The sequence below is a fragment of the Parathielavia appendiculata genome (genome assembly GCF_033297405.1).
Source record: "Parathielavia appendiculata strain CBS 731.68 unplaced genomic scaffold N657scaffold_1, whole genome shotgun sequence".
NCBI classification, from domain to species: domain Eukaryota; kingdom Fungi; phylum Ascomycota; class Sordariomycetes; order Sordariales; family Chaetomiaceae; genus Parathielavia; species Parathielavia appendiculata.
In genome coordinates, this window is record NW_026944220.1 from 861,715 (window position 1) to 887,217 (window position 25,503).

Below are 25,503 nucleotides of genomic sequence, written 5' to 3' on the forward strand. Positions count from 1 at the left end.
GCCAACAGAGCGCGGGGATTAAAGTTGATGAAAGGACCTTGCCGGTGGCTTCATACCCCGGTCGATGCTGTTTCAGAATGCTAGCACAGGGGCCATTCTCAAATGACAAGGGTTGCAGTTGTCAACGTGAACAGCACCACAGCAAGCACCGCGCTCTATCACAGGATGGGGCCCGGGAACTCGGCCTCGGGAAACGCGGGAGGGAGAGTTGAGGCACCTGAGCCATCGAGTTAGGTATTCCTATGGTGATCCCCTGATCATGCCGCTTCCGCGGCTCCCTCTCTGGCTCGCGGCTGATAAACCCCTTCCAACCTCGCCCAAGGCAAACCATTCACGGGCACGATTCTTCGCTGTTTACAAACTCGCCCAAGGCAAACCATTCACGGGCACGATTCTCCCGCTGGTTGGCCGGGCGCCTGTGACAGAGACGAGGACGTCGCGCTTGTTGGCACGGTGACAATGCTTTTCACCAGACACATGGGGCTTGCCCTCGCCGGTGCGTCTCTCCTGTTCTCGCATGCCCGGGCATCCTTCGATTTCCCGTCGTGCGTCGACAACTGCATCGAATCATCAGGCTACGAACCGGACAGCGCAAAGTCCATATGCAAGGGAGCCAGGAACCTGCTGCTTGACTCGGTCATCTCGTGCCTGTTCTTCAACTGCAAATCCGACCTGCGCAACGTTGAGGGTGCCTTTCTGGATCCGATAGCAGAGGCCTGCGAGGATAGCGACCGCGAGATCCCCAGCTCCAAACTAGCAGCTGCCGAGAGCCTGGCGAGCAGCTACATCTCCAAGCTGCCCACTTCCACGACAGCCAGGACCACGACGGCAGCCCAATCGACTACTACGCCGCCTAAAACCACCATCACGTCAAAGCAGGCGGTTTTGTCATCCTCATCGGCATCCGCCACCACGACGACCGCGGCGGCGACGGAGGATGAGGAGAGCGCTCCACCAAGTACCAGCACATCGGCTTCTGACCAGGATGCTGGTCAATCGACGTCAGCGGCAGGCGAGACCACGGCCGCGCCGACCACCACCCAGGTCACGCTGCCAACTTCGGCCACCCGGAGTGCCGCCGCCTCCTCCTCGTCATCCGCGCCGGATTCGGGCTCTGGGTTCGATACCAATCCCTTTGGAAGCTCCAGCTCTGCCGGATCGGCCATTCGGCCGCTCATTTCCCTTCTGGGCTTGCCACTCACTGTCGTCAGTCTGCTGGCTCTGAGGTGACACGATCGGTGGTAAAGGCAGGCCCGACAATGTCAACGGTGTATGATGGATGTGTACAGCATGTATTGAAGGAGGGTTCAATGTATCGAGCCTTGGCTTGGCGAAGAACCCATGCTGTGTATGAGGCGGCGTCGGTTTGCTTGGTTTTCTCACCCAGATACCCCGATGTTTGATGGCTGGCCACCGAGGAATGTTTATTGTTTAGTGGTATTGAGAAGAAGGCAAGGCAGGAACCTGCATCACTGTATGGGCTTCCCACTACATCGATTGGAGAGCAAATTTAAGTCTCAGCAAATGACCAAAATGTACTCCCTGAACGGGGCATTGCGCCCCATCCGGCAGCCATCATGGGCTCGGCGTGCCCACCTCTTCTGTTTTCAGCACAGCTTGCAACATCTCTCGGATCGTGCTTCCCTCGCCTTGTTCACCGCTCGAGCTTGGGACTTGCAGCTCCAGAAACTTCCTAGCAACAAGTTCCGCCTGACGTAGTCTCCGCTTGTCTTCCTCAGAAAGCTCCGAGCAAGCCTCCACGAGACTCTCGTTTCTGTCCTGCAATGCCACGAGTGCTTCGGCCTTCCTGATAACCCTGCTCGACACACCGTTGATTGCCGCACACAGCACTCCCAAGCTTGACGGCCCTCGTCCCGGAAGAAGGTGGAAAAGAAACGTGACTTGCTCCTCCGGGTCCTCAGCTTCTGGATCAAGACGGACATCCATGTGTGCAAAAGCGACGTCCTTCCCGGGCCGGATGAGGCCCTTCTCAAAGACTTCGTGGAAATGAGTGCCGGCGAGAACCTTGGGCTTTTCCACGCCCAGGTCCAAAAAGTATGTGAGATAAGCTGCAAAGAGTGCCGAGCCACTCTCAACCGTGGTGCCTTTGCCAAACTCATCAATCAGGAGCAAGCTCCGTCGTGTCGCGAAGTTCATCGAGAAGGCCGCTTGCTTCAGATCCACCAGAAATGCGCTCTCATCATTGACGACAGTCTCCCTCGTCGCAATTCGCGTGAGGATGCGGTCCGTAACTCCGATGGTCGCGCGGGTAGCCGGCACATGGCTGCCGGTATGTGCTAAGTACACGATGAGAGCAACCTGCCTCATGTAGACGCTCTTGCCTGAGTTATTCGGTCCGGTCAGAATGAGCATAGAAGGAGCTGGCCCCTTGTTGCCGTTCTTGGGAGCCTCGTTATCTTCTTCCAAGCGCCCGGCACCGCAGCCTCCGGCCATAACGCATTCATTTGGAATGAACGAAGGGACCAGAAGTTCTTGAAGCGGATGGCGTCCACCGACGATATCAATCACGTTCGAGGTTGTCATTGTAGGAGCTGTCCAGTTGTACTTCTCGGCAGCCAAGGCGAGAGCAAGCAAGCTGTCAAGTTCCCCAAAGAGGTCCGACGCGCTGAGAATTGCATCCTCATGCTCCAGAACCGCGGCTGCCAGCGCCATCATTACTTCGATCTCCTCATCTGGTAGCCTAGGTTAGTTGTTGGACCTCAACCAGGCATATTAATGGCAAACTCACCGGCAATCCGTGAGGGCAGATCGCCATACTGAGAGTCGAGATCAAGCATGAGCTGGTTCTTGTAGTACACAATATCTCCGCTGGTGAAACACATCATCCACTGGCCATCGGGGTGGTTCTGACCGTGGTATACCCCTTCCCCTGTCTCGGGATCCAACTTGACTGCAATCAGAAAGCCCAGCTGCGGCATGACAGTGCAGTGTTGGAGGTATTGGGCCGCCTCGCGGGGAACCTCTCGCACCACGGACTCCTTTACCTCTGGAAGCGCTTGACACACATCTGCGAATTCTCGTCTCAGTCCATCCAAGTACTCGCTTGCCCCGAGATGGATCTCAGTACGGCCATTCTCCTTGGAGAGCTGGAAGTCAATCGTTCGCATGATGACATCGCCGATATGCATGAAGCGTTTCACGTCGATTTCGGTGCATATCTGTCTGCGTTAGAAACCCGGCGGCTCTGTAGCAGGTATTGAAACGAGGACCTACCCTAGCAAAGATCTCAATACCTGAAGTTCCTCTCAGCGCGTGTGTGGCTTGCTTCAATTGTGCTGACGCCATGGCAAATCTCACCAACGCCTTCCAGTCTCCAACGCGGATGGCTAACTCGCCTCGGATCCGGTCCACTCCCTTTCTCACGTGGAGCAGCAGTGTTCTGGTGTTCTTAAGTTTTCGCAACAGCGTCCGCATCTTCTGTGCAACCTCGCTGTTCTCCGCATGAAGGAGAGCCGCAATACACCTGTGTCGCTCCTTGATCACGTCAAGGTCAGTACTCGGACGAAGAAGCATTTGACGGAGCCTCCTTTTGCCCTGGGCGCTCGACGCCAATGCCTGGAGAAGGTCTGTGATCGAGAGAGCCCCTTTTGCTTTGGGTTCGGAGTTATTCGAAGAACGTCTCTGGGGATTGGGGTGCAGTTCCGACTGCACAATCTGCAGGGATGTCAAAGTGTCTGCGCTTACGAGCATTGTGCCGGCGGACGTGTTCATCTTGATGGACGTCAATCGGAACGCGACGCCGCCGGCATCTTCCCATGATGGCTCCTCGGCAGCCCTGCGTCGTTCGAGCTCCGTTATGATCGCGCCTGCACAGCCGACCGACAGGCAACTGTCAAGGTTGATGGTCTCGGCAAGACGCATGAGCTTATTGTGAACGGAAGAGCCAATGGACTGCGCGGGCTTATCTTCCGGCGACCGAACTTGGATGGGGTCGGGAATCGGCCGCCCGACATCTATACTTGCCAGCGCTTCCTTGGCAGCTTCGTAATCAAACTGCGCAGAGATGACATGGCGTAAGATGTATGCCCCTTGCTCTTCGCTTGATCCTTCACTGTCATCGTAGCGGTGCGCGTCTCGCTCGAGGAACTCGACGAGAGCGCCCGGTGCACGGTTCGGTATGATAACCGTGGTTGGTTGGACGTGGAGCATGAGTGTGTCGACAGCTTCGATGTCGCCCATGGGGATGTCTTCCTCCAGCACCAAGGTTTCCTCCATGGCAATGTAGTAAGCGCAGCCGACCTTCCCGTCTCTGTCCACATCTACCGTCATGATGACCTCGTTCAACGTGTCCTGGCACTGGCTGCTGGCGGATTGCTCATTCGCCGCATTGTTGTTCGCCCACTCAGGCAGTCCCAGGTTTCCGAGCCTCGCGTGGGCAGCTGGCAGTGGTGTACGGGAGAGAGATCGGAGGAATGGTGATGGACTTCTTGGGAATGGCGAGACGGATCTCTCCCGGGCCTCTCTCGCCAAGAGAGACGGGGTGGAGGACAGATGTGTAGAACGCGAAAGACCAGAAGGGGTAAAAGCGACGCTTGAAACACCGTAGTTGTATCTCGTGGGGGCCAGCGAGGTTATTGGAGAGCTTGAACGTCGAGTTCCGGCCCGGCGACGGAACGCGTTGCTGTTAAACTGGGGCCTGTGGCGATGTGGTACCTGGGGAGAAGCGGCTGTGGGAAGAAGGGGAGCATCATCTGAGAGCCGAGTCGACGGGTAAAGTGATGAAGAGCTCCGGTTCGAAGGCGGCGGCGGCGTTCCAGTACGCGGTAAAGAGACTGACTGTGAGAGTGACGGAGCTGGTGATGACGACGCGTCCAGACTCCGAGGGGACAGCAAATGGGATGCCGTCGAGTAGACGCTGCGGGTGCTGCCGTGGGTCGGCATGGCCGCTGCTTGTTTGGTATGGCTGGCCCGACGCGCGACGCGCAGAATGTCCTATCCCAACGACAACTGTCAGCCAAATGCAGAGAATGACAGGGCTTTCTTACCGTTGGTCGGCCGTGTGAATCTGTGATTCGGCTTCTACAGCTCCACCCGTCAGAAAATATGAAAGAACGAACTGTCAGGCGCAGGGGTACAGGCGGCCAGAGAGCCTGGAAGGCAGAGCTCCCCTCGGCTCAATCTAAGCCTTCGTGATGCTGAAAGAATTCACGAGACTAGAGGCAATACCCGACCTCGCTGAATCTATGGTGTTGAGTTAAAGTAATTTGCCAGTCAGGACGGGGTATCAATCTCACCAGGCAACGCAGGCCCGGCTCTGGCTGATGGTGCGGGACCACATTCGGAAGGAGCGACCGTGAGGGTGCACCAGCTGCCCAATCCAGGCTTCAACTTCAATACTTACGGTAAGATGGAATGGAGAGCCATGGCCAACCTGGACTGCACATCGTCAACTGAGGTATGGGCGGTCCGGGGCATCACATCTTGATTGAACCCTGGGACGTGAGGCTATCACTGCGCTCGTTGAGCATCCCCCTTTCGAACCCACTCGGAGAAGTCCCTGCGCTGCTTCCGAATATCCACAAAGTTTGGCCTCGCCTCCAACAGGCTGAAGGGATTGCCCACAAAGTCCTTGTCTACCGCGCCAGAGCTGTCCGTGAAGCCCTCCTCGCCTTCCCGCTCAATCTTGCCTGCCCAGACACGCCACTCAATGGGGCGCAGAGGGCGGGTTCCAAGGACCAGCCCGACGAGGATGATGAAAGTGGAGACGATGGTTTCGATTATGATGTCCAGAGGAAGGGATCCGGCAGCCGTCGGCGATGAGGTCAGCGTGGCAGCGGTGGCAGCACGCAGTGACAGGAGCGTAGTGTGTTCCCGGGCCGAGTAGCAGCTGCGGAGCTGGTTAGAGCAATCACCTTGTTTTGTATGGCCGGGACTGGGATCCTTACGCGTGACCAAGCAGAAGGCCGCCTAAAGCGGTGATGGCCTTGGAAAGCAGCGTCATTGTGTGCAAACTGGTTGATGGCGCGTCTCCTGGGCAACTGGAATTCACCATGACGATACAGAAGGGCCGGGAGCTGTTGTGGGGCTTTCCCTCTCGCTTAGATAAATCTCAGCTATCTTGAGCTGTGTCTATTTAATGCATAATCCTGGTATGAACATAAAGCGCCTCGTTAGAGACTGCCTCATTTACCTCGGTCGGGTATTCACGTACAAGTACCTGCCTTGAACGTCAACATCGTTTCATTTGCCGCTGTCTCCATGATTCTTCCATTGTGTGCGGTATCTGTCGATCCAGACTGGTCCCGAAACTCTGAATGGTGTCTTTCATCTCGCCATTGTAAGCAAGGCACGTTTACGGATTACGCCGACAAAGACCTGTCCACTGTGGTTTGCCGCACAAAGGCATTGTCTAATACTTCGAGGAAACACAAGCTGACAGCGATACAAGCCGCAGGCGGCAACGCGACAAGGACAAGCGGCACAAAGAAACAAGCTGAGTGATGTTTGTCTATTATGGACGCGAAGCTAAGAATTTCTCTGTTGGTCTATCCCCAATTTTCAATCTTCTTCCCAGAGTCCTTTCCCCAAAAATGATGATCATGTCCAGAAATCCGCCTGGATCCTTCACCCACATCCCAGCCAAACCTCTCCGATGTCCTTTCACAAACGCCAACGCCTTTGCTAATGAAACCCTCGAGTTGAGGCATGTTTAAAAACGCACTGATTTGGGTACAGTGTTATCATCTACTGCCATTTCTGCGCCAAGATACTCTCCCACCACCACCCCCATGCCTGTAACCTCCTTCCCCACCGTCATTTCCTCTCCTCGTGTTTTTTCTTCTCTCGATCAGCCCTCAGAGCTCACTCAGCCTTAGGCTCGACCCAGCTCGTGTCGAAGTGCGCCGTCTCCGGGAGAGGCTCGATCTGCCATTCGTCGGCGCCCCTCAGGAACTGGGTGTGCTGCTCAAGAGACAGTGTCTCGTCGAGGCCCATGCCGAAGGCGTGCGAGAATTGGCTCTCAGCCTCGGGGTTGGCCAGATGCTGCCCGGTTCCGGTCTGCCAGCCATGTTGCGTCGTCCCCCCCAGACCGCCGTCATACATGCCCGCCATCGCGTTGTTGAAGTTGGTTCCCGCGTCGAACAGGACGTCTTCCTGTGGCATGAGCGATGGGTCGATGCGATGCTCAAACTGCTGAGCATGGTGTTGTTGTTGGTGGTGGTGCTGCTGCGATGGCTGGGAGTGCAGGGTCTGCTGGTGCTGGGTCGGCGGCTCGGCTTTGAGGGCGTACTGGGTGACGTTCGGGAGCTCGTAGTGCGAGTGCAGACCGGCGTTGTGCTGTTGGAACGCCAGGCTCGGCGACGGCGTCCGGCGCACAAAGTCTTCAACAACCGCGCCGTGGTGCAAGTGCCTCTGCTGCTGGTTGCGGAAGTGCGCCTCGTAATATTGTCCCATGAGGTGGTCCCGGCGGTCGTACGCAGCCGCCATGGTCTTTGCCGAGTTGACATCGAGAGCGGCCGATCGAGCATTGTTCCGCAGCATGCCCATCGGATGCATTCCCGTGAGCTGGTGCTGCTGCTGCTGCGCGTGGACGGCCGCATATACCGAGCGGCTTGGGCCACAGTCGCTGTCGGCACCGGGTGTGTGTGTCGTTGACCGTATCCGGGAACCTGCTCTGCCGGACCAGTCATAGTCCTCCAAGTCGGAGCCGTCGCTGCGGTCGTCATAGCCCGCCTCGAACTTGGGCGGCGGTTTATGCGGCTTCGACGGGGTGAACTTGTAGTTGGGGTGGGCTTTCTGGTGGTTGTCGCGCTCCAGGTCCGCCCATGCCTTGAATTGCTGCCGGATGTGCTCCGGCTCCAGGGGCCAGCTCAGCCCGCACACTCGCGACACGATCTGGTGGTTGTGCTGGGACGCCCACTCCTTGGCGCGTTGTTGATAGGCCTTCCGATACAACATGAAAGCGTTCATGGGTCTCTTGACCCTTCCGGGGTTCTTGCCGGTCTCAATTTCCTGCCGCCGAACCTCGCACGATCGGTTCACATATGTCTCGATGTCGGCAATCGGTATTGAAGAGTTCTTGGTCAGCTCGCTCATGGGCTTGTCCAGCACCGGCATGTTCTTTGGCGGCTTGGCTCGTTCTTTCTTCCGCTTGGGCGTCGACTTGGTGATGCGCGTGCTCTGGGCACCAAGAACCCTTGCGCCGATCTCTCCCCGCGCGTTGCTGCTTCGGGTTGTCATCATGTCCGAGCCCCGCGAGGGCGTTGGTGGCGAGGTTGCCGGAGTGCTGTACGGCTGAGGAGGCTCAAACACCTCGCGTTAGTACAAGCGCTGCTTCGTCTTCTGGCAATCTGGCAACTCACCTCTGGAATGGGACCGTACGGACTGTTCTCCTGCGGGTACATGGCCTGCTGGTGGTACCGTCGCTGCAAACGTGTTAGCGGGCTGGACCGAACAATCAACCCATGTTGGCCTACAAGCTCGCCAGCACCTCCGCGCTGTTGGTACGCCATTGACCCGTCCACTCCCTGTGGCTGATGTGGTTGGGGTCCCGGCGTCCCGTATCTCGATCCCGGTTGCGAATGCGTCTGCGTCGCTTCGGTGGCGATCGTGTCTCGAGGATGCAGGGTGGAAGCGTTATGTTGCAACAGTTCGTTGAATCCCGATGGCAGCGGCTCTACTCTTGTTGGTCCCGGGGATGTCGGCGTGTGGCGGTCCATGCTAGCTTCCGCCGAATTGCTGTTTCGAAAGGCGTTAGGCGAAGTCGCGAAGAGACAATTCGATGATCGTCAATCAGCCTTGGGGAACAGGTGCAGATGAAAGATGGTCAGGGGTGTTTGCTGCTCAAATATATTTCGAGCTCAGCCCTGGGGGTTGCTGCCACACGCCAGCGTCACGATGTCACTCTGGGATGGAAGTCGAACGGCGGAGAGATGTTGCTGCCAATTTTGGGTTATGAGCTGGGCAAAAGTGCGCTGCTCACGGCAGACGCGGGGGGCTCCGGATGCCGAAGTTGTTCCTGAACGGTGAACGAGCTACCAAGTGCGAGCCCAAGATTTGGCGTGTTGTCGGGCAGAGGCAGGGGATCAGTGAGGCCAGCTCTTGAAGCAGTCCTTCGTGTGAATGGCTGAACAGATGTCTCCTTGGCTGGGAACTGTGCACTTAGTGGGTGTCAGAAGAGGGACTGGGTTTTGGCTGGCCAAGTGTGCGGAACGCAATGGACGGTACGAACCCTTTTCAAGGAGTTGATGTTCAAAACTCCAGCATGCGGGTCCAAGTCTCCTTAATGAGGCCCCTTCGCACCTCACTCCGACCAGCAAGAGTTGTCTTTCCCTTGGCCACTCTTGGTGGACTTTCATATGCAGCCCGGTCCTTCGCGGAATCGATATTGCCTTTCCAGAGGAGCGGTTGTGTCGGTGAATATCCGCTTTCCTTTGTTCTGAGTCCTTCGATGACAGGGTACCGGACGCTAGAGTGGCATCCGGTGGATGGTCTCTGCTCTATACCACCTCAATGAACGTGGCAGGTGGGCTTTGTCTCGGGCAAAATGCACGAAGCATCTGGGGAAAGGGGAAGGGAGCCGGTGCCTTGTTTTTGTATCCTCTTTATTACACGCCTGCTGGTGGGAGATGCCGTTGCCATCTGGTGTGCAAGCCGAGTGGTTTGACGCATTCGGAAGCGGGCCGGGTCAGCAGTGCAAAGAGTCTGGATCACGGTCCCGGGGAACCCACTTTGCACCGCCTGTTGGCAATCGATCCGTGTTCGGATGGGCTCAAGAGACCTCAAGCTGTTGCGTGGGGCTGCAGGTGCACCTCCCAGAGGCAGCAAGCCGTCGTTCTAGGGATGAAAGGCATGCTTAACCCCACGGGCTGCATATCTGAGGCCCTTCTGCAGCAAACCCACAGCACGATACAGCCTTCACATACCCTGCGCGTCAACATGTTTGGGTTACTGCTCCACATGTTCACGCATGGAACCGAGCTGCTGGCCCTTCTCGAAGAGGCACCAGGACTCGTCGATTTCCTTGGGTTACACACGGCCTTGGGAGCAATGTAAGGCTGATGATGATTGTGCGAGGTACCCAAACCTCACTGGAATGTGGGTGGGTACTTCCCGGAAACGGTCTTGCTGCCGGCCATGGCCAACCCCGGCACCTGCCGAGGGTGGCTTTTCCCCTTCTTTGACCGGCCTACCCAACTTGACGTTGGGAGCTATCATCCTTTTTCTTGCCTTTCCACGCTGAACTCATGACTAGGAGGCAACGCCCACGTGCGGGTGACATGGTCAGAGCCCCTTCGCCAGAAGCACACTTAGACAAGTTTGCTTGTGGATGCTGGTCATCCGGGGCCATTCTCGCCCTGCCTTCCTCTGTCCATGCCCAAGCCGCATCGTGCATGCAGGTTCGATGCCAATTGCATGTGGTTGGCTAATCAGCTCTGCCAGCCGCTGCGGGTAGCCGCATTAGTCTGCGACTGTTTGAACCTCAGTTGTACAGAACGGCGGACCCTAATTCCGGACAGGGAACCAATGACGCCGTTGCTCCTGGCTCTTTGCAGCTCTGCATCTGGGCATCAAGGGACAGGGGTTGATGGATCTGGTTGTGATGGCTGCAGCACCCTTGAGCTGCTATTTTCTCCCTTGCGTGGCGTTCCTTGGACTGCGCTTGCTACTTTTGGCTATGTTTGCAAGAGAAAGGGAATTCCAAGCACCCAAAGGATAGCAAGTTTCCCTAGCAGGATAAAAAGGGATGGCTGTGCTACAAGCAACATTATCTGACCAAAGTGGGATATCCATTGGATATGTGCAGAGGGATTGTCGCTGTCTTCATTTTACCTACCCAGGTACCGGGTTTGCTATTCCCAGTCACGCAGAGAGATAACGGCGCCGCGTACCTGGCGGTCTGCAGCGAGCGCCCTGTCTCCCTAGAACCTTGAATTCTGCGACTTGCCGACCTGCCGGGCCAATCGCAGCCTCTACCGCCATTCTGCTGGCGTAGAGTGTTTCTGTTTCACATCTTCAGGTGGGCGTCGGCCCACATGTTCAACAGCTCATGCCCTGTCTCAAGCTCGAGCCACCTGTTCGTGCAATCTCTCGGGTCTGAAGAGCCGAACACTTTCTGGTTATGACATCTCACTCGGTCATATTCCATTCTCGGCGCTAGCTAGCCGCGCAATGTCGGCTCTTTTGCCTGGTGGGTGAGGCAGCCACGTATCCGGGGTGGTTCTGCAGGCGACAGTTGTCTTGAGAGAATGTCTGGATATTGTCCGCGGAGCACAACAGTGCTTGGGAATGGTTCGTATGATGGGGCTGTTGTTGGGTTGGCGCGACGGATGAGCTACTCGGCTTCCAATTTGCTGCCGCGGACTGTGTCCACGGGGTACTCTACCTGTCGACAAGCCGGTTGGCTGTTGGGTCTACCGTGAGCGTTTGCGTTGCGAGAGGCAGGCCTTCTCAACGCACCTGAAGTCGACACTGGGGTCCAAAATATGGATGAAGGTTGTGTGGATGGCTGTAGAAAACGTACTGCACTCAGATGCTTCATTTTTTCATTCAGGCGCAGCCAGGTCAAATAAGCAAAACTGTTCAGCACTCTATTCGTTACATGCCGAGATACCCCAAACGCAAGTACCGCCTTCTCCAAGCCAGAGGCCTATGCTCCCAAGCCATTCCTGCAGGAAATCGAATGCGCCCAACCGGCCAGTCATGACGAAAAATTTCAGGCCTTTATTACTCGTTCAATCATCTGCGATGGTGGGCGGGTAAATTTAACTTGACTGAGCCTCTAGTCGCGGAGAACTCGACGGGACAAGCTTGGGCGTTTGCAGGCCCTGCGACGGCGGGACCCTGACGGGCTCCGCAGGCTTGACCGGAGGCGTCAAAATCTGCGGCCGTGGGGAGGGCGACAAGGCAGCGACAGGTGGGAAGACTGCCGAGGGCGAGTGGGCAGCTCCCAGCGAAGGAGTCCCGAAGCCGTTGGCGCACCCATTGACCTGTTGCTGTTGCTGTTGGGGTCTGGAGACGGGCGGTGAGTGCTTCGTGGGAGACAAGCCGCCGTTAGGGGGCGGCAGTGGCGAAGATCCGGACGCGGCATGATCGGATCTGGCATCGCGCGATGGCGCTGGGGTGAGATGTGGTGGCAAAGCCGTCGAGGACGAAGATGTCATGCTGCTGCTTCTATTATTTTCCGCAGACACGGAGGGTGGTGCCAGCCCGTTTGAGGCGGCCGTGGCAGATGGGGATGTCTTTGTTGGTGGGGAAGGGGGACGGCGTGGTTGCTTTGATGGCGAGGCGGCGCCACTCCCGCTTCCAGCCAACGCTGAAAGAGGATCGCTCGACACGGCTGGTTTGGCAACCAATCTAGTCTTGTCGTTGTCACCCGCAACCGGGAGAGGTGCGGCGTTTCCGAAAGGAGGATGGGAGACGCCAGATTTGACACTCTGTTGATCGGGAGGCAAGAGATTCGGGTGCGGGGACGAAAAAGGATTGTTCCCCTGACCGACGGGTAAGCTCTGATTGTGTCTAGGTTCAGGCTCTCGAGCCTTGACTGAGACGCTTCCAAGTGTTTGCGCCGGCTGGGCAGGTGCGGGATTCCGTCCCAATCCACCAGCATATACTTCATGCGCGACAGCAGCGGGTGTAGGGACCAATGTCTCCTTACCGTCACACAAGACTAGTCGCGGCCGTGACTTAAGCTCAACAACTAGTTTCGCGCGAGGTTGCTCAGTCGCAATCGAGCTGGCCTCTGCCGCTTGTTCGTCGGAAGACGACCCGGGGTTCTGGTGGCAGTTCAGCTTGAGTTTGATCATACGAGGGCGCGGATCGTTGGCCGTCTCCTCAAGCCGGCGACAGGAGGTGCATATGAAGTGAAAATCCTCCTGCTCGGCTTCGTGTTCGTCGATGCCCAGGCATTTGCTGTGTTGCCATGTATTGCACCTCTCGCAGGCCACGCTGTGTGTTCCATCGTCAACCTGGCCGTAAACGCCGCAAACACAGTCGAAGATCCAGTCCTCTTCCTCCTCCTCGAGCTCTCGGAGAGCCTTCTTGTTCCTTTCGATCTCGGCGAGCCGCCGACGCTCTGACATACGGGCGGAGGCACTGTTCGGCCCCTTGCTGTCCTCGGATAGCTGAGCAAGCTCCTCCTCATGGAGACGACGGCGAGCTTCACGTTCCTTGAGACGCTGTTCCCTCGACATAAGCCGAGTATCCCTTTCACGCTCCATCCTGAGACGCTGCTGTTCCTCCTTTTTTCTCACCGCTTCCTCCTCGCGTCTCTTCCGTTCCTCTTCCCGAGCGCGCTCCTCCAGCTTCTGCTGCTCCATTTTATTGGCAAGGCGGCTTGACCTCTTCGCGTGCGCCATTTTCTCCAGGGCGAGCAGCTCCTTTTCCCGCTGGAGTTGTTTTCGTTTCCTGGACTCTTCCTGCTTCTCTAGGATAGGCACTAGGTGGCCTTGGATCTGATCGCGGAGCGTCTTTTCGTTGGGATCTATGGATTTCTGAATTGTCGCCAAGAACTGCCGGACTTCGTCGAGGGTGACGGCGATACACTCCCATTTCATCCCCCCCAGCCCGTCATCTTCTGGTTCGGCCGACACACCAGCAGCGGAAGCCTCGTTGTTCGCATCCTTGGCATCGCTTGCTTCGCCGGACGAGATGCGTCGCCTTTTGCTCGCCCGTTGGGGAGCTCTAGCCTTTTTTGAATTCTTCTTAGGTTTCGGGACAGGCGGCGGAGCGTCGGTCAAGCGATATAAGCGATTGTCGTCGAGAACGAAGTAAGTGCGATCATGTCGATCCCATCCGTAGGGTTCGATGCGCTGCAAGAAGTCAGCATGGAACTCGCGCTTCAGAATGCAAACAGCAGAACCGACCCAGTTCGTCTGGTCTGTATCCTTTTGTTCTTCGGTTCTCTCTCGCAGCCGTTCCGGGTTCATCATGATCAACTGCGTCATCTGCTGTAGCACCCGAATCTACGTGCGGTGTCCGCGTTAGTGGGATGCCTGGCGACGACGGTCCCAGTAGCAAGCATACCTTGGTAAAAATATCGAAATGCGCGAACCCGACCGGCGTCTCCTGGGTCCCGAAAGGATTCTTCTCTGGGGCTTTGCTGAGAAATTGCCTTCTTGTATATTCGTCGAACAACTCGTGACTACCTGGAGTAAGTACTGCGTTGGTTGAGGGGAGGACCGCGGGACCAATGCGCCGTTGATACGTACGTTAAGCCGCGATGTGAAGACAGGAATTTCAGGAGACCAAGGCCGATATCCTGGAGTGCCATTGACCCGGGCTTGAGGCATTCTGCTTCCAGATCCTGTTACCAATCGCGATGTGAGTAAAGGGCCCCTGAAAGAGAAGGGATGTAAGCGCACCTCAATGTCCAGATTGTCGTCAAGCTTCAGTGCTTGTCCGAAGAGGAGGATGAACTGGTATAGATTGGCAAACTGCCACATGTTCCGGATGCGGTGCAGCATGGATGGTTGCTCCTGCCTCGTAGGGTTATCGGAGCCCAGCTCCTGTATGGAGCGCTTGCGAGCTGTTGGCATCTTGGAGTCGAGTTCGTTTGTCAGTGCTCGAGTCAATTAGCGATGCGTGCAGCGGAGATGCGACAACGAGTTGAGGAGCGCGGCGACTAATGAAGATTCGCCTAAGAACAAGGTCTCATGGAAAATCTCAGATAACTCCAGACGAACGTGGAAGGATACACGAGAAAGGGTTGTGAGCGTTTCTGCGTTAGCCGGTTGCTGGTACAGGAATCTTGAAAGATGACGGCGCCAGTTCGCGTTGGATCAAGGCTTGCCAAGCCGAATTGCGGGTCCGCAAGGTGCTTCCAGCGCGCCATCGACGCGACTGGACCCCGCGTCGACATGTCTCATAAGGCTCTTGTCCCCTGGCACAAGACTCCAGAGCCTGCCTGTATCGTTGACTTATGGGCTTGTTAGCGGTTTGAAGTCGAGTGATTCATGCTTCCAACTTCCAGATTGCATCGAGTCTTAGAATGGTTTGCCTTCTTTTCCGATTGATTTCGACAAGACCAGAGCATACCTTCCTTCCGACACAACAAGGTACAGTTCAACCCTGGTTTATTTGTTAGCGCGGAACCTGGGCATCTACTCCATATACTTTAATCTGCTTTCACTTGACCGTCTTATATTCGTACCTTTTCTTTCTTCCTCTTCCTCTTCCTCTTCCCCTTCCTCTTCCCCTTCCTCTCAATGTCTACCTTTGTCTTCCTCTTCTCTCTACTCTTACTTTCTTACTTTTATTTTCTATACTTGTCGTTTTATCTTCCCTATTCTCTTCTTTCCTTGATTTGCATTTTTATATTCCATGTCTCTACGTGCATCTCTTGTGCCACACTTAAGGAACAAACCAGGTTTGGACTGTACTCATATCGCATGAATGCTACCTGCCTTGATTATTCTGACTACAGAACCAAAGGTAGCACGGAGAAAAGTCGTTTGACAGATGCCACTACCAAGGGCTGCTTGAAGATCAGTACTAGCGGCTAAAAGGGCAGAAGGCGAGCTGTGTTCAGAAGTTTGATCGGCGGGCTCCGCAAAGTCGATGACTTACAACCATGGCACCATTACCTTGTGGTACAGTACAGTACCATTCACAGACACATGCGGCCATTGACAAAAGCAAACATTATCGGTGCACCGCAACTTGCAAGAAAGGACTATGGGTTCAAAGCTTCCTCCAACTACCCGACAGCATGCATGTCCCCTCCCACAGCCTCCAAGATACATACATGCACTGTATTGTACTGTACTGTAACGGTCCGGGGCGATTGTCGATCGATTTTGTTGTTCGGCTACCTCTCAGCCCAGTGGACCGAGCCAGGGGTGCCCTCCTGCATGCCAAGATGCTCTGGGCTGTGTTCTCAGCTTTTCCCTCTTGAGGATGGGCTGATGAAGTTGACGTCCCTGCTTTGCTGTCGTGCTTGCTGCTCCGAACATCGAGAAACACAGTGGAGATCATGCCTGCGGCGCAGCTGTCGAGCAACTTGGCAGGCCTTCCCCCAGTTCCAGCTTGTACTTCCATCCGAACGTCGCCCTCGGTGACCCCCTTACTGATACAAAATACACTCTCTTCGAGCCTATCGCGACCCAATCCTCCTTCGACCCGGTCAACCTACCTCGCGTGCTCGCGACAAGAGAGCCTCAAGACTGCCTATTTAATTCAACCTTTTCGGGCCATGCCTGCGTCCCGCATAATGCCCAATTCGAGATTTAGCTAGCACACACCGCGACTGTGTTGCGCATTGCTCACCGTACTCAACCTTTGCCGAACTGACCGACCGACGGAGCCGGACGATCGATAGACATGAACGAGAACGCGCCGCAAACTCCTCGCAGAGCCTCTGCGAATTCGTATCCTCCTCTGCAATCGATTCCCCTTCAGGAACTGCAGCGGTCTGTAGATGCTGACACCAGCCGTGGAAGCGCCGCGCCGGGCGGCAGTGGGACGGCGCAGGGGGGATGGCATTACCAGACGGGAACAGGAGCACACAATGGGCCCGGAGAGGCTCTGTCGCCCATTGTCTTGTCGGCAAACCTTCCGGGTTTCTCGTCATATTGGGAGCATCCGTACCCCAACGCTGACGATCCGGGCGACGGCGGCGCCTCGCCCATCGACCCCATGGCCTTGCAATTTGCCCTTCCTCCCGACATACACCCACAACAACATGCCTTCCGGCCCGGGCAATACATGACCTCCGCCGACGACCCGTACCAGGTCCCCCATGCTTACTACGAGGAGCGCGCCGAAACGGATTCTCTCGAGTCGGACAGGGTGCCCCTGAAGCCGGCGGCACAGCCCATCAGCCGCCTGGAATCCCAGGATGGCGAGCCATCGCCCCGGAACAGCTTCCAGACGGTATCGGATCTCGGGAACACCGCCTCTCGCGCTCGGAGCGCCCAAATGCTCGGCTTTGACCTCGAACCCGGGTTAGCCTCAGACCGCCACCGCAGCTATGGAGATCACCTCTCGCCTATGGACCGGCGCTCGTCCCGGTCCCTGTCGACGAGCGGCGCGTTGTCCAGGGCGGGCACCATAATGAGAGCCATGTCTCAGCGTGTCGTAATGATCAGCGGAGAGGGCGACCTCGTCGACCAGCAAACTCGGCGGGATCGGTCACGGTCGCCGAGCGCTGATGGGCGTCGACGGCCTGACGCACCCGGGCCCATGCTTGTTAATACCTCGTACCCTTCGCAAATGTTCCAACCATCAGCCGAAAAACGACCAGACAGTGAAATTTTCCAGCCGGCGCCACCAGTTGCCAGGCTTCGGCGTCACGGCCCGCTCCCGAACCCCCTGAGAGGGAAGTCTTTGGGAATCTTTCCCCCCGACAATCCAATACGGAAACGGCTATGCGATCTGTTAGTCAACCCATGGACTGAGCCGTTCATCTTGGTCCTTATCATTGCCCAGGCAATTCTCTTGGCCATCGAAGCCGCACCAGACGTCTTTGTCGACGGGAATAGCAGACCCGAACGCTGGGGTAGTACCCGAATTGACTGGGCCATCTTTGCGCTTTTCGTCGTTTTCACCCTCGAGATCATAGCCAGAGTCATCGTGTCCGGCTTGATGATCAACGCGGATGAATATGCGCCACTCAGAAGCAAGCGGAGACTCAGGGAAAGAGTCGCCGAGCAGTACCGGCACATCTTCAAACCCCAGCGCCAGAAATCAGTCCGGCAGCCGCCACAGGAACAGCAGTTCGTGCCCACATTCGCACGATCGTTTACCATGATGCAGGGAGTAGCGGCTCAGGTCTCGCTGGAGGAACAGCAGCGGCTTCATCTCGCACGCAGGGCATTCCTGCGCCACGGTTTCAACAGACTCGACTTCGTCGCTGTCGTTGCCTTCTGGATATCCTTCGTCCTCGGCGTCACCGGCGTGGAGAGCAGGCACTCGGTTTACGTGTTTCGTATGCTCAGCTCACTACGTATCATCAGGTTGCTCGCTCTCACGAAAGGCAATATCGTGAGTTATGCACCTTGTTCCACGTCTCAAAACTGCGCTCGGCCATGCTAATTGGGACGCCCTACAGATTATTCTCCGGAGTCTTAAGAAGTCTGCTCCGCTCCTCGTTCGAGTATCGTTTCTGATGGGCTTCTTTTGGCTTCTTTTTGCCATCGTTGGAGTCCAGAGCTTCAAGTCCAGTCTAAGCCGCCAATGCACTTGGATCAACCCAGAGGATCCCACAAACTTCAGTGCCGCTTACACCCCGAGCATGTCATTCTGCGGTGGCCATCTGGACGCTCTGACAGGCATAGCCGAGCCCTGGGTCTACTCGCCAACCAAGAACTTGTCTTCCGAGTTCCTCTTGCCCGGCGCGAGCAGTGCCAAAGGCTTCCTGTGCCCGAGAGGTTCCATATGCCTTCAACAGGGCAATCCCTTCAATGGGACAGTAAACTTCGATGACATTGGGCATTCCCTCGAGCTGGTCTTTGTCATCATGAGCGCCAACACCTTCTCCGATCTCATGTACTACACCGTGAGCTCGGATTTCCTCCCAGCCGCCCTCTTTTTCGGCGCCGGCATCATCATCATGATGCTTTGGATGACCAACTTGCTGATTGCTGTCATCACTTCATCCTTCCAAGTCATCAGAGAAGAATCCAAGGCCAGCGCCTTCACAGCCGACGACGAGCAGCCTCTCTTCCATCCGGATATGGAGAAGGGTCCGCGCAGACAATCGGCGTTCCAGCGATTATACAGGAAGAGCTCGTGGTTCTGGGTCGTGCTGATCCTTCTTGGCCTCTTCTGTCAGGCCTTAAGAAGCGCTACCATGACATCGAGCCGCGAGGATTTCATCAATGCGGCCGAGATTGTGGTCACTAGCCTTCTCGACCTCGAGATCGTTCTACGGTTCATCGCCGACTTTCAAAGATTTCACCGCAAACCCCGTAATCTGTTTGATCTCGGTCTTGCCATCATCACGACCGTCATCCTTTTCCCGCCGATCCGCAATTCAGGCCAGGTCTATAACTGGCTTACCATCTTCCAGATTATCCGGGCCTACCGCGTCGTCCTCGCCATTCCCATGACAAAGAAGCTGATTCAGCTCGTGTTGGGGAACGTTACCGGCATTGGGAATTTGATGCTGTTCGTGTTTCTCATCACGTTCTTAATGGCCATCTTTGCCTCGCAACTCTTCCGAGGTCAGTTGCCGGCTGTAGATGACGATGACGAGCCGATAAGAATCCCGTTCAACACCATCTACAATTCATTCCTCGGAATGTACCAGGTTCTTTCGAGCGAGAACTGGACGGATATCCTCTACAATATCACGACATACACGACCCACCTCGGCACTGCCTGGATTGGGGCCGTGTTTGTCATTGGCTGGTTCATTCTCTCCTACTTCATTCTCATCAACATGTTCATTGCCGTCATCCAAGAGAACTTTGACGTGAGCGAGGACATGAAGCGGCTAGAACAGGTCAAGGCGTTCCTGCAACGCAGAGAGCTAGGCACCTCGTCCAACCTTGCACTGTCCAAGGTTTTTGGCTTTGGCAGGTCCCGAAGTCGGGTAGACCCCGTCGACCAGACAACGGGCGTGGGGGTGGTCGACGTGCTCTTCAAGGAGACTTTTGTGCGTGAGTTTCTTGATGAGGCCTTGGATGAGTTGCAGGAGCATCCGAAGGATGGCCAATCCACGCAACAACCAGGGTCAAAAGGCCGGGTCAATACCGGGCTGCTGTCCGTTCTGCGGGGAAAGGCGGCCTCCCTCTTTCGCAGCCGAGAGCCCAATCCGTTCTATTCCAATGTCCGCTTCGGCGGACCCATTATGTCCCTGGACCCTGCGCAGCTAGCCCGCCAGGCTGTGAGTGCTACTCAGGCTCGACGCAAGGCACAGAGGGAGTACCTGATGCGCCATCCTAACTACAATACATCCCTCTTTATATTCAAGCCACGAAATCGCCTGCGGAGGCTCTGCCAGAAGCTCGTGGGTCCCGGCCGCGGCACCGAGCGCTTCGACGGTGTCCAGCCTAACAAATATGCCTGGTACACGTTCTCGGCTGTCATCTACATTGCTATCGTGGCCATGGTCGTACTGGCCTGCATCAGCACACCCCTGTATCAGAAAGAGTATTTTGAGAAACACCCGTTCAGCATTCTGAACTGGTTTGTGTGGACCGACACGGCCTTTGCCATTGTGTTCACAGTCGAGGCTCTCATCAAGATCATTGCCGACGGCTTCTTCTGGACCCCCAACGCCTACTTTCGGAGCACCTGGGGCATCATTGACGCCATTGTGCTGATAACTCTCTGGATCAACGTCGTCACCCTCTTCATGAATGCCGGAGCCGTCTCTAGAGCGGTCGGCGCCTTCAAGGCGCTCAGGGCGCTGCGTCTGCTCAATGTCAGCGACAGCGCCCGGGAGACGTTCCACTCGCTCATGATTGTCGGCGGATGGAAGATCCTGAGTGTACGTCGACTTCTTCTCTATCTTATTTTCTGCCTTTGGTTGTTGCGCTGAAGATGAGGCGTCACTGGACAGAGTGTGCTAACCCGTGTTTCTCCAGGCGGCTTTTGTCTCAATCTCCTTGCTGATCCCGTTTGCCATTTACGGTGTCAACCTGTTCAACGGGAAGCTTATGGCATGCAACGACGGGTCAGGCATTGTGAATCTGAGCGACTGCGTGGGCGAGTACAACAGCACGCCTTTCAACAACGACTGGCCAGTGCTCGCTCCGAGGGTCGCCTCGAACCCGTACTTCAACTTTGACGACTTCGGCTCGAGCTTGTTTATCCTATTCCAGATCGTAAGCCAAGAAGGATGGGTAGACGTGTCGTTTGCGACCCAAGCCATCACCGGAAAGGGCCTCCAGCCAGAAAACGGTCCGCCGTTCAGTGCCCAGGGCAACGCTTTATTCTTCATCGCCTTCAACCTCCTGGCCACTGTCTTCGTGCTCACTCTGTTCATTTCGGTTTTCATGAGAAACTACACGGAGCAGACGGGAGTGGCTTTCTTGACGGCCGAGCAGCGGTCCTGGCTCGAGCTGCGCAAGCTGCTCCGTCAGATCTCGCCGTCCAAGAGCGCCTACGACGACAAGAAGAACAAGTGGAAACTATGGTGCCATAAGCGCGCCATTGAGAAGCGCGGCAAGTGGTACATGGCTATCACCACCGTTCTGGTCTTCCACCTGCTCCTGCTCCTCACCGAGTTCAGCGATGAGCCCGAGTTGTGGACGCAGGCCAAGGACGGCTTCTTTCTCCTATTTATCCTCATCTACACCGTCAATATCGTTGTGCGCGTCGTCGGCCTTGGTTGGACCCGGTTCCGGAAGAGCTCTTGGGACCTATTCTCCCTAGTGGCTGTCACGGGCGCCTTTGCCACGTCGATTCTTTTCTTGACGGACAGGAAGCAGGTCACGTACATTCAACTGCACAAGTTCTTCTTGGTGGCTCTTGTGCTCCTGCTCATTCCGCGCAACGACGCGCTCGACCAGCTTTTCAAGACGGCCGCGGCCAGTCTGACGACGATCGGCAGCCTGCTGGCGACTTGGCTCGTCTTCTTCCTGGTGTTTGCCATAGCGCTGACGCAGACATTCAGCCTCACGCGGTTCGGCAGCGAGGAAGATGCCAACATTAACCTCCGCACCGTGCCGCACGCCCTCATCCTCCTCTTCCGGTTCAGCTGCGGAGAGGGCTGGAACGAGGTGATGGAGGACTTTGCCCAGATTAGAAGCCCCTTTTGCGTGGAGGGCGAGACGTTTTTCGACAGCGATTGCGGCAGCACCGCGTGGGCTAGAGTCCTCTTCGTCGCGTGGAACATCATCAGCATGTACATCTTTGTGAGCTTGTTTGTATCGCTCATCTACGAGAGCTTCTCGTATGTGTATCAGCGGACGAGCGGGCTGGCCGCCGTCGACCGGGACGAGATTCGGCGCTTCAAGGAAGCTTGGCGCAGCGTCGATCCGTCGGGGACGGGCTTCATCAGCAAGGAGGCGTTCCCGCGACTCCTCGGCGAGCTTTCGGGAGTGTTCGAGATGCGCATCTACGATAACGACGATTCGGTGCGGGCGATTCTCGAGGACGTGCAGAACGACAGCAACAATAACAACGACGCGGCCAGCATCAGGCATGCGTCCATCATCAGCAAGAGCCAGTACCAAACGGGCATCGACCTCAAGAAGCTGAACGAGAGGTTGTCGAGGATTGACGTGGCCAAGGTCCGCGAACGTCGGCGCCGGTTCAACATCTTCTTTGAGGAGGTCATGGTCTCGGCGGACCCGGAGAGGGGCATCTCGTTCACGACGGTGCTGATGCTCTTGGCGCATTACAACATCATCAACGACAGCAAGGCTCTACGGTATGCATTTTCCCTCCCTTGACTTAATGAGCAGCTTTATGGCTAATGTACTGTCACCAATCAGTCTCGAGGAGTTCTTGCGCCGCAAACTGCGCCTCCAGCGCGTTGAGGAAGAAGTCCGCAGACGCATCGTGCTCGGCTTCTTCGACATGCTCTACTACTCGCGACAGTTCAAACGGCACATGGAGACCAAGCGGGCCGGACGCATGACGGCCATCCCGCAGCTCGACATACCCGAGATTTTGGTGGACAACGAAGAGCACGGTGTCTTCGAGGAGGAAGGAGAGGAACGCGGGGCTCAACAAACTCGGCAGCGGCAGCAGGAGGAGCGAGACGACGGGCACCGAAGAGCGGCGGCAGCAGCAGCAGGCCGCAGCAGAGCCAAGTCCAGCGCGGCTGCCGCCGGAGCGTCCGTTGGTGGGTCTGGGTCGGAGAGCAGCAGCTTGCTCTCGCCGTCCACCAGCCGCGCAAATAAGTCATTACAACACCGCAGCTGGGCCGGTCTAGGCGACCTGTCGTCGTACGATACGTCATATAGCAGCCATCCCTTGGCCGCGCCGCGGGCACCTAGGCCGTCGGCGGCGGCAACGAGCCCCGGAGGCCACCACCACCGGTCGCAGGCGAGCGCCTTCAGCTTTGAGCTGACGGAGCCTGGATCATCTAGGGTGGCGGCGGGCGACGACGCGGGGGGGGACGAGGCGACGAGTTTGGGAAGAGACCGCGGTAGTACTGTCGATCCAGCCGTCGTCAGGGATATGCTGGACGATTCGGTCTGGGTGGAGAGTCTGAGGAGGAGTGCGACGACCATGAGGAAGAGTGGGTGGGGATCGGGGGGTTTCAGATGATGGATGTTGGAACAAGCGAGCGTGGCATGCTTTGGGAGGAGGGTGGTGGTCAGTCTGTGCAGGGGGACCGGGGACACGGAATGGCGTTCTTTTTTGTTTGGCGTGTCGGCATTCTTGGCTGTCTTTTGGCTTCGTCATGGGCAATGGTATGGAGAGGAGGATACGTCATTTGGTGTCCTTGTGGACTCTGAGAGATGGCTGGCGTGGTTGTTGTACAAGAGGACTGGCGCTGTAGGGGGCGACTGTTAAACTTCTGAGTTCTCTTTCCAAGCGTGTACGGAATATCGGTGTAGGCACCACCATTCAATACTGGAGGGCGGCTGTTTCGGTAAGGACGAACCCCGATAGATGCTCTTAGATAGCCTAATCCCTTGGGTCAGAGCTCATCCAATAGATGGTCGGAATCTGTATGGTACAGCATAGAGAGGTGATAGTATTGTGGGACCCTGACGGGATACTAGATACTGTGGCGACGAAGCAGACAGACAGTGTACCTACTAGAAAGATCAATGCATCAGGGTGGTTCCACGTTCAAGGCCAATGGGTAACGAGAGGAGGATCGTACGTCCTTAAGTATCTACGTAGGTACAGGAGGTAGGGGCCGAGGTACCTAGTGCTCGCGAAGCCTGCCATTTCGACGATGCTTGCGATAACTCTGGAGGCCCAAACCTAGTCTCCCGAAAGCAAAAACAAAGGTTTGGTCGAATGGGGGAAGAACGATGTGGATTGCTCGCTGGGGCTGCGGGTACATGCGTGGCGAAGGTGATGACCTGAAACCGTGATGAACAGCATCCTCCTGACAAGAGCAAACCCCTGACGTGCATGGTCCCACGCCGTATGAGGGGGTTCCAGGCTATGGGCCTACCTGCTACGTCGATCATACAAGCCTCCAAGGGGCCGCCAGTGGACCTCTGCACCTTCACCTGACTTGGCCTCAGACCCGACTTCATTAATCGACGGCTTCAACGACATCGAGGATTCTCCGGCAATGGGAATTCCTTTGTGTTCTGGCGGTGCGACACTGCGTTTCCGAGAAGAATGGATGGCTTCCAGCACGCCTTGGTCTCTCGGAGGCTATTACTGTCCGGACACAAGCTGCCTCGTGTTTCATCGCTGGCTTTTGCCCCGCACCTTCGATCCCTGACCTCAAGATGTGGGAGTTCTCGACTCCATGCAATCGCGTCCCCAGATGGGTCCCGAATTGGAGCAGTTTACATGCGGCCTGTCCTCTGGGCCTAACGGCAATCTGACTGATTAGAAGGATTCTCGGGTCTTCCAGACTGATGTGCAGCTGAGCAGCGGGCTGCGCCGGCGATCGCACTGACAGCAAAGGGCCGAATCTTTTAGTGTTGAGTGCTTAAAGTCACCTTTTCCCCCTTCCATCCCGGCGTCGCATGACGGATGTGCTGCAGCACCCGTCCATCGCTCCCACCTTTTCCCGAGGTAACTCTCCCTTCCGAGCCGGGCTGTGCCTGCTCCTGGTGCGTCCGTACAATTCTCTTCCCTTGCAGCCATTCCAAGGCTTACTGTTGTCCCAAGTCAGTTTCCGAACTCGACTACATCCCCTTCCCCTGTCTGGCACAGGACAGCCCCTAGCAGACTCTGCATCTTCCCCTCTCGTTTTGGATACAGAGTTGCACATTGTGCTTACTTAAAGTACGCGGGCCGTCCTGCCCGGCCCATCCACCGACTTTCATTTCTTTCATCCGGCCTAGGCTCTAGGGCTCCGAACCAGCACTTTTCGCTGTTGCTTTCGCTGACGAGGACGAAGACCACCATTATCGGCATATCCTCTGCCTCTTGATCTGTGCCAGACATAGATTGTTCCCTCTTTTCCAAGGTAGTCTTTCGCTCGTCTTTCGCTCACCATCCGTTCTTGTCCTTCTGCGGACGGCTTTTACCAAGAAACACTCTTTCGCTTCGATACAAGGCTGTGCCTCGTTCTTCACCACTTCGAGTGAACATAAGTACACAATCCGAGACTAGACTTACACACCTCGCCCACGCGAAAACAAGTTCAACATCGTTTACGCCACATACTCATCCCACAACCGCCATAATTATGAACACCTCTCGCTTCCAGTCCATCACGGCCCGCTTCTCGCCGCATAACCTCCGAACCTCGTTCCGCCGGTCCCTGTCATCGTCGTCGACATCCTCCCGGGCCAGCAGAACCGACAGGGGATCTCTGGGCTCCTCTCCGACCTGCTCGCCAGTCACCAGCACCATCAACAGCATTGTCTTTCGTCAGAAGTCAATGCTGGAAATGCACGGCGACGAGGACGAGAGGCCACCGCATATCCTGGAGCCCAGGCCGGCTGCTACCTTTTGCAGCTTGGAGGAGCGCATGATGTCTTTTTGAAGACTGGACAACTCCAT

The 25,503-nt window shown here is 56.3% G+C and overlaps 7 protein-coding genes across 7 annotated transcripts; 3 read left to right on the forward strand and 4 right to left on the reverse strand.

Moving 5' to 3' along the window:
* Positions 1–459: 459 nt before the first annotated feature.
* Positions 460–1,230, forward strand: N657DRAFT_629443 (uncharacterized protein; the record flags this gene model as incomplete). Its single annotated transcript, XM_062790886.1, has 1 exon — positions 460–1,230. The coding sequence occupies one exon, from the start codon at positions 460–462 to the stop codon at positions 1,228–1,230; it is 771 nt and encodes a 256-aa protein (XP_062652087.1).
* A 345-nt stretch (positions 1,231–1,575) lies between these two features.
* Positions 1,576–4,290, reverse strand: N657DRAFT_652032 (uncharacterized protein; the record flags this gene model as incomplete). The annotated part of the gene is made up of 3 exons (XM_062794253.1): positions 1,576–2,693; positions 2,750–3,179; positions 3,235–4,290. The coding sequence occupies 3 exons, from the start codon at positions 4,288–4,290 to the stop codon at positions 1,576–1,578; spliced, it is 2,604 nt and encodes an 867-aa protein (XP_062652088.1).
* A 1,179-nt stretch (positions 4,291–5,469) lies between these two features.
* N657DRAFT_676122 (uncharacterized protein) lies at positions 5,470–5,962 on the reverse strand (the record flags this gene model as incomplete). Its single annotated transcript, XM_062795873.1, has 2 exons — positions 5,470–5,848; positions 5,907–5,962. The coding sequence occupies 2 exons, from the start codon at positions 5,960–5,962 to the stop codon at positions 5,470–5,472; spliced, it is 435 nt and encodes a 144-aa protein (XP_062652089.1).
* A 480-nt stretch (positions 5,963–6,442) lies between these two features.
* N657DRAFT_585182 (uncharacterized protein) lies at positions 6,443–8,678 on the reverse strand (the record flags this gene model as incomplete). Its single annotated transcript, XM_062789781.1, has 2 exons — positions 6,443–8,262; positions 8,484–8,678. 2 exons carry the CDS (start codon positions 8,676–8,678, stop codon positions 6,823–6,825), a joined length of 1,635 nt encoding a protein of 544 aa, XP_062652090.1. The 3' UTR covers positions 6,443–6,822.
* Positions 8,679–9,108: 430 nt separating this feature from the next.
* N657DRAFT_13880 (uncharacterized protein) lies at positions 9,109–10,252 on the forward strand. Its single transcript, XM_062785921.1, has 2 exons — positions 9,109–10,056; positions 10,214–10,252. The coding sequence occupies exon 1, from the start codon at positions 9,472–9,474 to the stop codon at positions 10,012–10,014; it is 543 nt and encodes a 180-aa protein (XP_062652091.1). The 5' UTR covers positions 9,109–9,471; the 3' UTR covers positions 10,015–10,056; positions 10,214–10,252.
* Positions 10,253–11,469: 1,217 nt separating this feature from the next.
* On the reverse strand, positions 11,470–14,697 carry N657DRAFT_685882 (uncharacterized protein). Its single transcript, XM_062796803.1, has 5 exons — positions 14,322–14,697; positions 14,169–14,263; positions 13,984–14,101; positions 13,824–13,922; positions 11,470–13,769 (listed from the first exon to the last, which is right to left on the reverse strand). The coding sequence occupies exons 1-5, from the start codon at positions 14,493–14,495 to the stop codon at positions 11,724–11,726; spliced, it is 2,532 nt and encodes an 843-aa protein (XP_062652092.1). The 5' UTR covers positions 14,496–14,697; the 3' UTR covers positions 11,470–11,723.
* Positions 14,698–15,822: 1,125 nt separating this feature from the next.
* On the forward strand, positions 15,823–23,609 carry N657DRAFT_660038 (uncharacterized protein). The gene is made up of 4 exons (XM_062795030.1): positions 15,823–17,940; positions 18,008–20,392; positions 20,490–22,279; positions 22,344–23,609. Exons 1-4 carry the CDS (start codon positions 16,279–16,281, stop codon positions 23,122–23,124), a joined length of 6,618 nt encoding a protein of 2,205 aa, XP_062652093.1. The 5' UTR covers positions 15,823–16,278; the 3' UTR covers positions 23,125–23,609.
* Positions 23,610–25,503: the final 1,894 nt, after the last annotated feature.

Coding starts and splice junctions, on each gene's coding strand:
- N657DRAFT_13880 (XM_062785921.1), top strand. CDS start 9,472: ATGAACGTGGCAGGTGGGCTTTGTCTCGGGCAAAATGCACGAAGCATC.
- N657DRAFT_685882 (XM_062796803.1), bottom strand. CDS start 14,495: ATGCCAACAGCTCGCAAGCGCTCCATACAGGAGCTGGGCTCCGATAAC. Junction 14,102..14,168: donor TCTTCACATCGCGGCTTAAC/GTACGTATCAAC, acceptor TACTCCAGGTAG/TCACGAGTTGTTCGACGAAT. Junction 13,770..13,823: donor ATACAGACCAGACGAACTGG/GTCGGTTCTGCT, acceptor GACTTCTTGCAG/CGCATCGAACCCTACGGATG.
- N657DRAFT_660038 (XM_062795030.1), top strand. CDS start 16,279: ATGAACGAGAACGCGCCGCAAACTCCTCGCAGAGCCTCTGCGAATTCG. Junction 17,941..18,007: donor CTCTCACGAAAGGCAATATC/GTGAGTTATGCA, acceptor GACGCCCTACAG/ATTATTCTCCGGAGTCTTAA. Junction 22,280..22,343: donor AACGACAGCAAGGCTCTACG/GTATGCATTTTC, acceptor GTCACCAATCAG/TCTCGAGGAGTTCTTGCGCC.